The 11,207-nt window shown below is 42.2% G+C and overlaps 1 protein-coding gene across 1 annotated transcript; it reads right to left on the bottom strand.

Annotated features, from left to right (window-relative positions):
* Positions 1 to 205: 205 nt before the first annotated feature.
* LOC115541730 (zinc finger protein 431-like) lies at positions 206 to 2,220 on the bottom strand. Its single transcript, XM_030353578.1, has 2 exons — positions 1,304 to 2,220; positions 206 to 218 (listed from the first exon to the last, which is right to left on the bottom strand). The coding sequence occupies exons 1-2, from the start codon at positions 1,867 to 1,869 to the stop codon at positions 206 to 208; spliced, it is 579 nt and encodes a 192-aa protein (XP_030209438.1). The 5' UTR covers positions 1,870 to 2,220.
* Positions 2,221 to 11,207: the final 8,987 nt, after the last annotated feature.

The following is an 11,207-nucleotide window of genomic DNA, read 5'->3' as shown; positions in this document are numbered from 1 at the left end:
TCAATATCAGAATAACAACCATGGGTCAAATAGCAATGGCTAGTGGAATGAAAGTGAAAGCAGTGTAAGCTTGTCCAGGCCCTGCAAGTCAGGATGTAGGCTATGAATAAGAATACATTTTTAGCTAGTGGGCATCCCAGAAACCAATTCTATATTTTCTTGAGGAGGACCCCCGTCCATTACTGCACCCCACCCACGAATTGGATCACCAGCCGCCGCTGCAAACAGGGAGTAAAGGGGGACCAATGCTAGGAATCCTCTGACTTTGTCCCGTTAGAATAATGCTGCATTCTAGAGGGAGGACCGGCCTAAACTGAGCATCACTGAGATCTAGACATTTAACCAGGGACCTTTTAAAATGCATCATCTTCAACCGTTATCGCCTATTATGATACAATCCATCCAAGGTAGTTAGCATTAAGCACACGGAATGGAAAGGTAAGTGGAATGAACACAATCATGTATAATGTGCGGTTCAATCGCAGTCTATTACACAAGTGAACTTTGCAGGCTTTTTGTAATAACAAAGATAACGGTAATGACAATGTTGTGGCAATATCAAGCACAACTTTAATGTACAAATTATATGAACCCTGTTTGAATAATTTGTCAATTTGAATGAATTTCTATGCATTCTCCATGGACCTAGAGATACCTCCCGTCCTCTCTAATTGAAAGGTGTTAAGATAGTTTGCATTTGCAACTATGGGCACCAAGTTTGATACTCAGGGCAATCCAGACTTCTTTGTTGTTTAGATACCTTTAACTGTCTTGCAGCCATGTCCACTTCACCCATATTGTGAATTGCAATTTAACTTGGTCTCTCCTCTGGCCAACCCTAAACTCCACGAAGGCCCCTCCCCCTGACCTTTGTTTCCTTTGTATTTACCCACGATGTGAAAGTTTCCTATTAGAATCATGTACACCCATCGTCTCATTGACTGTATGCTTGGTAATTTTGCTGCCTGTATCTTCCCCTGATCAAGCTCTACATTGAATCAAATATTTTGCTGTCAGAAGTATCCTTGAAATAAGTTATTCAACACTGACATAAATTAATAAAAACAGCAGGCAAATCAAAAGTTGAAAGCGTTTAATCGTGATGAAAAGAAAAACAAAAAGTACTAATTTCAACCAATACAGGACAGAGGTCTCAATCAAAGCGTCCGGTTACCCTGTGTCAAAGTGCACACACAAACTGCTTGGGTCGCTGTAGCTGGCGTTGCACTGCAGACACACGCAGGGCTTCTCCCCAGAGTGAGTCCTCAGGTGGATCTTCAGGGTGGAGCCAAGACTGAAGCACTTCATGCATTGGTCACACTTGTAGGGCTTCTCGCCGGAGTGAGTTCTCATGTGGCTATTCAGGTAGTCTTTCTGACAGAAAGACTTCGTGCATAGGTCACAGCTGTAGGGCTTCTCGCCGGAGTGAGTCCTCAGGTGGATCTTCAGGGTGCCTTTCAGACTGAACCGCTTCGTGCATTGGTCACACTTGTAGGGCTTCTCCCCGGAGTGAGTCCACATGTGGGTCTTCAGGTTGTCTTTCCGACTGAAGCTCCTCCTGCATTGGTCACACCTGTAGGGCTTCTTCCCGGTGTGAGTCGACATGTGGAACTTCAGGGAGACGCCATGACGGAAGCACTTCATGCATTGGTCACACCTGTAGGGCTTCTCGCCGGAGTGAGTCCTCATGTGGGTCTTCAGGTCGCCTTGCTGTCTGTAGCGCTTTGTGCATTGGTCACACTTGTAGGGCTTCTCCCCAGAGTGAGTCCTCAGGTGGATCTTCAAGGTGCCTTTCAGACTGAAGCACTTTGTGCATTGGTCACACTTGTAGGGCTTCTCCCCAAAGTGAGGCATCATGTGGATGATCATGTTGGCATTGTTGGGAATAACCTTTCCACACAAGACACCGGGCCGGCCCTTGCGGCCGCCCTGATGCCCAGTCAGCTCCTCAAGGCGGACCAGCCTCACGCTGCAGTTCAGGCTCTTGGCCACGCTGTGGTCAGCGGACAGCGAGCTCAAGGCCTCCAGTTCTGATGCGGCAAAGAGGGTGTCATGGCCATCCACCGCCAGTGGGCCCTTCCCTTGTCCGTAAACGCTCAGGATGCGCAGCTCTCCGCTGTGACTTGACGTGTGGGAGGAGCCAGGGGCGTCCACACGCAGACTCTCCGAGATGGCGCCGCGCTGCGTGCTGCAGTCTCTGATGTCATTGTCTTCTTCAGAGAGGAAAACAGAGAAAGAGAGAAAGTTATGTTTTTAATTAATCATTTTCATAAAGGTATACAGTATGTACTTGTACACACTTGTGTCTTGGAAGAATTATATTTTGACATTCTTTTTAACTTCTATTTGTTGATTATGCATTTTCCTTGTCGCCCTTTGGATGGTCAAGGGTTAAAGGCTCCTACTGAGAAGGCAGATTCGACTACATTCTCAGTTTATAAAGGTTGTTTTCTTGCATAGATGCAATGTGTATTACTAACCTACGGCCGGCATGCCTCCACCAATAGCCTCTTCAACCTTGATTGAAACCTTGATTGATTTGTGTCTGGGGTCTGCTGCTTTCCACATAAGAAGGAAACACACACAAGACATATTCTTTCATTTTCACAGAATAGTTGTCAATCCCCACTACCAACAGATTAGGCCTTTTTATACTGCCAAGCTCGTTCGGTCACGGCTTGGCATGCCCTGCAATCTCAATGTCTTCCCTGTGTAAAAGACGGGGTAGAATCCCCCTTCGTCTCGGGGCAGGCTTTCTTGGTTCACAGGAGAAGGCGGGGCTACACACGGAGAGTAGGACTATTTACAATGAATTGCAAAAAAATATTTATGTATATTATTCATTCAAGACCCTTGCATGTAAGAATGAGTTCACTTGGTAGGCTACGGTATGACCACCTTAAATAATACAGTCAATATCCCGCTCAATATCATTTAATCTATCATTGTCTATTTTTCGAAAATAAAGATAGTTTAAAAAAGAAATGCCTCGTAAATGTGCAATGATAAACTGCACTTACAGTGGAAACGGATTGTCCGTCTTTTCGTTTACCAAGGACAGAAAAAGGTAACGTTCTTGCTTGCTCCTGTATGAATGGTCCTAGGCTACCTGAGGCTTCACCTGGTAAGGAAAGTTGCGCTGGAGCCCGGGTAATATCGCCCATGGCTTATTCAAGTTGCGCGCTAGACATTCTCTCTAAAGTGTCGAGACTCAAGCACTTAACTTACCTTAACCGATTGTTCCATACAAATGGTTAGTTAACGATTTAACAACTTCAACATCTGCTATTACAGTCGTTATTTTTTTGTAGGACTTGGGCTAATGACCTTGCACAGAGGGAAAACCATCTACACCACTTGTCATTGATTTCTATGCATTCACTGATCTTTACAGATGGGTTTGTTTTAAGCCATTGAATATACCATAATTGCTCTGCCATGCAACACATTATAAGATACTAGGGATGGGCACGAGTAGTAAATTCCAAACTCGAGTGATCGAAGGAATTCCTCGAGGATCAATCGAGTACTCGTTAAATCAAATCTATTTTTAGAATGCAACGCATCTGCAGCAGGAATAGGCGGCAGGCCCGATGATAAACGGCAATATCACCAACCAAACATGTAATGCTTATTCTCCATCAAAACAGTCAGAGTTATCAGAGTATTCATTATTTATTTTTGCAAACGTTCAAAACACATTTTCCTTACAAAAATAAATATGCGCAGCGTCTCACAATTTAAATCACGTCGAACCAAGGCCTGTAACAGTTTAAAAAAAACGAAACAAGTAGCCTAACCATTGCAAATAAATGCTTAAAGCTGCAAATAAAACGGCAGCAAATGGACTATCGAAATACTCAGAGTTGTGATCTTCTCTACACGCCCGGGATTACAGCTGCGTCTTGCGGCGGTGAAAATAGCCGACACACTTTCACTTTCACCGTTGCTGCGGGTCTGCTTTCCCGAACTCACCGTTGTGTTTCAGGAGCATATGTTGCCGCATAGTACTTTCTGGTAGCTCGATTTCGCTTGGCATATTTTACATTTCACCTTATGATCTCCTATTTCTTTAAAGTATTTAAATTCTTCGCTGCGATTTGCTTTAACCGCCATCTCTTAACTTTTTGAATTCTGGCGTGCCTGCACACGGCACGGAACGCGCCATGGAAATGGATGCATTTAATTTTCTTTGTGCCCACGTCATGCGTTAGTGGCGCCGACAGAAAATTGATACATTTGCTTCAGAAAACTTTGTTTGTGTGTGTATATGCAAACTCGAGTTTGCCTGTCCACCAACCGAGTTCATTTGTAACGAGTAGTACTCGAGTAATCGATTCCTCACGCCCATCCCTATAAGATACACATGTTTGTTAAATGAGAAATATGGTCTGGGTCACATTGAAACAGTAACAGTTGTATAACAGTAATTAAACAAACATTATACCAACATTGCAACAGGCAAGTTTATTCAAACATCACACTAACAAGAACACAATAAGAACAGTAACTAATAAAAAAAAAAGAGAAATGATTTAACAACACTGAACATACTGAACAGAGGCAGGGGAAAAGGACAGAGGAAGAAGACTTGTCCGTTGTCACAGCATCAAGGTCCGACTGTAGAGATCAAGAAAGGAAGAGGCATGAGGAGAACAACAGAACACTGCTCTCTAGCAGATTGTTTACTGATGTAAACTAAATTAATGCATTCTTAAAATTATGATTCTAATCCAGGTTTCTATTTTAGGATAAAGAAATGGCTCATAATCGTTACAAAAAAAAGAAGCTTTATCATCGGCACTAGTGAGCATTAGAAAAAACACTCTCTGTAAGTAACATACATATGTAAAACATTCGCGCATTTCTTTTTTTTTACATTAGCTCACTAAAACTGTAACTAGGGTAAAAAAAAAAGCCTTACCTCCAACAGCTGGTGTTATCGTTGCGGGACAAGGGAAGTGCTTTAGAAACTGCCGTAAAGCAAAAACAAAAAATTACATCGTGAGAAAAGTGGATTCTGAGGATAAAACCCCGTTGGCTCCCAGTCTCTCTTTCCCCACACTCACACCTGCCATCTGGGTGTTTGCCAATCAGAGCCAGCCCACTCCTCAGTGTCCAAGCCTCAGTCTTGTGATTGCTACATCATCTTTTCTTATGCACCTAAAAGTGCACCTATTTTTCTTTACCTTTTCCTGTATTGAAAAGTACGCCCTCCCTTCCTTTCCTTCTCCCAAGAATTTTGCCACCTTTCTTTTAGAGCCCTGTTTATTTTTTCCATGTACTCGGGTGCCCCATATTGCAAATGAATTTGCACTGTTTCCTCCTTCACCGCCTTCTTTGCACAGATTTAAGATTTTCTGCAAAGTTAGTTTTAGTTTTTCTTATTCCCATAAACTCCCAATGATCACCCAGTAGGTCTTTTGTTGGTAACAGTTCCCTTTGTCCTTTGAGCTTCATTAGGTATTTCAAGCCAAGTTTATATCTTCTTAATACTAGTGGCATCTCCCCCATTTCTATTAGTAATGCTGCTATTGGAGTTGTACATAATGCTCCACAGCACACTCTTAAGGCTTTTGCTTGGACCATGTCTAATTTGTTTAACACTGAAAGAGCTGCTGATCCATAAACCATGCATCCATAATCAATTGCTGATCTTATCATTGCTCTGTAAATCCTCATCATTGATTCTCTATCAGCCCCCCAGTCTGAACCAGCCACACACCTAAGGACATTATTTATTTTCCCACACTTCAAAGCTACCATCTCAATATGCTTTTTCCCTGTCATTCTTTCGTCCAACCACATTCCTAGAAACTTAAAATACTTGATTTTCTCAAGAATGTTGTTGTACAATTTAATTGTCTGTGATGGCATCTTTTTCTTATTTCCAAACACCATACACTTAGTTTTTTTCTGAACGACACATCAAAGACGTATCAAAGTAAATGCATGTGGAACCATTTGGGGGCGGTGAATCCTCCTCGGTGCAGTTCACCTTCTGAACTGCAGCGACACACACGCACGCACACACACACACACACACACACACACACACACACACACACACACACACACACACACACACACACACACACACACACACACACACACACACACACACCACAATAAGCAAGTAAAAAGAAGAAAGAAGAAGAAAGACCGAACACAAACCCTACCCCTGTTACTGAACACACAACATGATGAAGGTTTCATCAAGATAGGCTTGTTCTCCTTTCCCAACAGTAACTGAATTACTCAGAGTATTGAAGAAACACTTGTCAATACACTATCTTGTGTTACAACACATTGTAGTAATTTGGAGCTGATAGGACAATTCAGCCAATGAATCTAATAGACTACCTCCCTCAGCAGCATTCGTGCATTGCACAACATACCTACATGCAGAGAGAAGTGATAGTTTGTTAATTAGCAGAGAGCCGTAAAAGCACTTTCTACCCATTTCAGTGGAGGAATTGGACTCCTCAATCACGCAATGTTATACTTAAAAGGAACTAAACATAGACTTTTGTGATCATTTGTACATCCCAACACTGAGCCACTGCCATGCTTGCAAACTATGATGTTTCTCCAGGAAAGAACTATGTGTGTGCTGAGCTCACGCGGTCATAGCTCCTTTTCTCATGGGCGGTCGGGACCAATTCTCTGGACGGGCAAAGCAGAGAAAGGGGAGGTAACCTTTCCCCGTTCTATTATCCTTATTTTTTAATGAACATGTTTAAATTGAAATTTCACCCATTTTCATTTATCTTTGTATCGTTAGAAACCAACTCATATTTTTGAATGGTAAAGAAAATATTTCGCTATCTGTGTGCTCCATGTTTTGTCTAGACAATATGGCCTAACAGCCTATCGAGACTTTCTGGAATGGGTCCTGCAAGGCGAGAGATTGGGCCGAGGCATGGACATAATAAAGGATGGACCACGGACTGGAAAATGGCCGCCCATTCATTCCTATACAAACTGCTCAGTGGCGCAGGGAAACATACAGGAGCGATTTGCTTCCGCGTTATGTGGCCAAGACACGTGGCCTAGAACGTGACGTACCGGATGCAGAAATATAGAACTGATACCGTAATGCACCGCTTCTTTGTCTTTGGATCTTTTGAATAAATGGATCAATACATGATGAATCACAATGATCGCAAGCAGAGGACCGTGAGAGTTACTGAGCAGCAGATGAACCAGTCCAAAAAGCGGACACGTTAACGGAGCACTGAACTAGGCCCTCTCGGATGCCATTTGTTTCACTAGGACTCTGCACACCCCTCTTCCCCAGCGAGATAACGGCTATTAAAACGCTTGAGGTGGCGTTTTGAAAAGAAAAAACTTACATTTTTTTAGGACATGGCACGAAGGTAATTATGAGCCTTTGATTGATATCCAGACATTTTTTGCGGAGACACAATCCTGTTCCCCACTTGTATTGGAGTGGACGGCGATATCTACTTCTGGGCCGCATGAAATGACGGACCCCCGTCCACAGCCAGCTTAAACAGCTGCAATACCAGGCTTGGCCTCTGAGCACTGGTGGATTGCGGAAGTATGCGTCTATCCTGGGGGCCTGGGCCGAGGCTGTCGTGTCGTTTTACCTACTTGCGTCGTGCAGACCATCCGACTAAAATATCCAGCTCCAGACAGCCAGTAGTGCGGGCACCAAGAAGCTGACGACCCTCAGGAGGAACTATAAGTTTCATGGTTTATATATATTTTTGTTTATATTTCTTGAAATAAATGGTTCAAATTCACGCTGTTGTAGTAGTAGTGTTGCTCCAAGTGTATATTCGAGAAATAATATTATTGGACGACCAACATTTCACGAGTGGAGCTACTAAGCTACTGTTGCCTTAGATGAAAACGAATAACGGTCATAAATCAATTTAATTATGTAGCCTATTATAAGTCTAAATTGCACTATAAGTTAGCTGCATATCAGTTACCTCCTTCTTAGTTTATAATGTTGAACTCTGATGTAGACAAAGCAGGAGTTACATTATAATTTTTGTTCACAAATGAAAGAATTGTGCCATGGGTAGACAACAAATTAAAATAAACAGGGTAAAACTAATTCAATTATAATATATATATATATATATAGGCCTACCCACACACACACACACACACACACACCAAAATAATTAGTAAACAGAAAAAGAAGAGACCCACCCGACACAAACCCAACCCCTGTACATGACCATACGACATAAGGAACGATCAATCATCGTAGGTTTGTTATCCTACCAAGAGTATTAAAGAAACACTTGACACTACACTGTGTCTTGTGTTTCAACTCATTGTAGTAATTTGGAGCTGATTGGACAATTCAGCCAATTAATCAAATAGGCTACCTCCCTCAGCAGCATTCGTGCATTGCGCAACATGACTACATGCAGAGAGAAGTGATAGATAGTTAGCAGAGAGTCGTAAAAGCACTTTCTACCCATTTCAGTTGAGGAATTGGACTCCTCATGCAATGTTATACTTAAAAGGAACAAGTAAATGACATATTAATTAAGTCATTCTGTATGTAGTATTTAAAAAAAAAAATGATACAACGGTCCCAAAGTGCATTTGAAATAGACCTTGAGACTCGGGTAAAACACTATAGGACATTGATCATGATATACCTCAATATCGGAGTAACAACCATGAGTCAAATAGCAATGGCTAGTGGAATGAAAGTGAAAGCAGTGTAAGCTTGTCCAGGCCCGGCAAGTCAGGATGTAGGCTATGAATCAGAATACATTTTTAGCTCGTTGGCATCCCAGAAACCTATTCTATATTTTCTTGGGGAGGACCCCCGTCCATTACTGCACCCCACCCACGATTTGGATCACCAGCCGCCGCTGCAAACAGGGAGTGAAGGGGGACCAATGCTAGGAATCTTCTGACTTTGTCCCGTTAGAATAATGCAGCATTCTAGAGGGAGGACCGGCCTAAACTGAGCATCACTGAGATCTAGACATTTAACCAGGGACCTTTTAAAATGGATCATCTTCAACCATTATCGCCTATTATGATACAATCCAGCCAAGGTAGTTAGCATTAAGCAAACGGAATGGAAAGGTCAGTGGAATGAACACAATCATGTATAATGTGCGGTTCAATCGCAGTCTACTTCACAAGTGAACTTTGCAGGCTTTTTGTAATAACAAAGATAACGGTAATGACAATGTTGTGGCAATGTCAAGCTCAACTTTAAAATAGAAATGATATGAACCCTGTTTGAATAATTTGACAATATCAATGAATTTCTATGCATTCTCCATGGACCTAGAGATACCTCCCGTCCTCTCTAATTGAAAGGTGTTAAGATAGTTTGCATTTGCAACTGTGGGCAGCAAGTTTGATACTCAAGCCAATCCACAGACTTCTTTGTTGTGTAGATTCCTTTAACTGTCTTGCAGCCATGTCCACTTCACCCATATGGTGAATTGCAATTTAACTTGGTCTCTCCTCTGGCCAATCCTAAACTCCACGAAGGCCCCTCCCCCTGACCTTTGTATTTACCCACAATGTGAACGTTTCCTATAAGAATCATGTACACCCATCGTCTCATTGACTGTATGCTTGGTATCTTTGCTGCCTGTATCTTCCCCTGATCAAGCTCTACATTAAATCAAATATTCTGCCGTCAGAAATGTCCTAGAAATAAGTTATTCAACACGGACAAGTCATATGTACTATGTTATTATGTTATTATAGTTGTGTATGTATGAACTGTATTTTAATACACTTAATAGTATTACTTGTAATGTGGATTTTATGTGGACCCCAGGAAGATTAGCAAAATGCTATGGCATAAGCTAATGGGGATCCTTTAATAAAATAAAATAAATAAATAAAATAAAATAAATAAAATAAAATAGCTGGAATAAAGTAACTTTTAAAGTAAAGTACTTTAAAAGTACGCGCTTTGATCTGGATCAGGTAGTGAACTCAAGGTCACTCCAAGAGAGTAACACTGATTGGCTGTTACGGCATCTCACTCAGTGGCAACGCCTCAGTGGCAACGCTGTTGAACGCTGATTGGCTGTCATCACGCGTTTGCTGCCGAAAAGTTGAAATATTTCGGCCGTTTCTCAATTCACGTACTTGTGCGTGCTCGTGTGCTCGTGGACTCGTGAAACGTCATCAGTCGTTGCCCGAGCACTGTTCCAATTCGAAGTACGCATCAAGCGAGTACTGTCGTAAAACCCGGAAGTGTTCTTGATGCGTGCTCGATCTCGCCGTTTCACCAAGCATGCATCGGAGGTGGCTCGTGTGTACTTGCAACCATAGACATCTTATAGATAGACGGAGCATTGGCTGCTGGGACGCGAGAAATACGGCCGCCATCTTGGAGTGGTCAACCGGGAGCAGCAACAGCAGCAGAAACAGGATGCCGGGCTGTTGTTCAGCGTATTCATGCTCAAATCGGCGGACAATCCATAATAGGAATCGGGGGATTACTTTTCACAAGCAAGATTTAACATTACCGTACTATTGGTATAATTAGCATTGAATAATAAAACACGCCAAACCATGTGGCCTTTATCATAGCTACACGTATGACAAAAAACCGCATGAAAATCAGTGGTATTCAGTGAGGTATGATTAATTAAATGCGCTGACAGTTCATTGCTCCAGCCAAACGGATTACACTGAGTGGAGCGGATGACCACTCCAAGATGGCGGCCCCGCGTCTCGTCAGCGCCAGTAGGCGGTAGCATTCGATGCTCCGTCTATCATATAAGATGTCTATGCTTGCAACCGCTATAAATCCCAGGATGCATTTCGCACTCACAGCAGTACGATGGCGGACAATATGGAGAAGACGCACAACTGTAGCTTAAGTTACTCTTAACTTATATATAATATGATAATAATAATATAAGATAATATATAAATATATATATATAAAGTCGTGTGTGTATAGCTTATACCCATGACAGGACACGCATATGTTTTAAATTTTTATTCATTCAGAATATTTACATACTATTTGAAAATGAAAGAGGCTTGGAATTTGTTTTATATCATTTGTTATATTGTTCAGTAGTATATGCCTAAATGAGGCCATAGCACAGTTAACGGACGAGCAGAGGTGGTGACGTCATCGAGTCTGCTGCTGTTCCAATTGCAGGTACGTACTCGCGTGCTCGCAAGTCTGTGCTTGAAGTACGGACTTGCCTAGTCCGTACTTG

This window comes from Gadus morhua, chromosome 4 (genome assembly GCF_902167405.1).
Source record: "Gadus morhua chromosome 4, gadMor3.0, whole genome shotgun sequence".
NCBI classification, from domain to species: Eukaryota; Metazoa; Chordata; class Actinopteri; order Gadiformes; family Gadidae; genus Gadus; species Gadus morhua.
The sequence above is the reverse complement of the archived record's forward strand: the minus strand, read 5'-3'. Positions and strand labels throughout refer to the sequence as shown.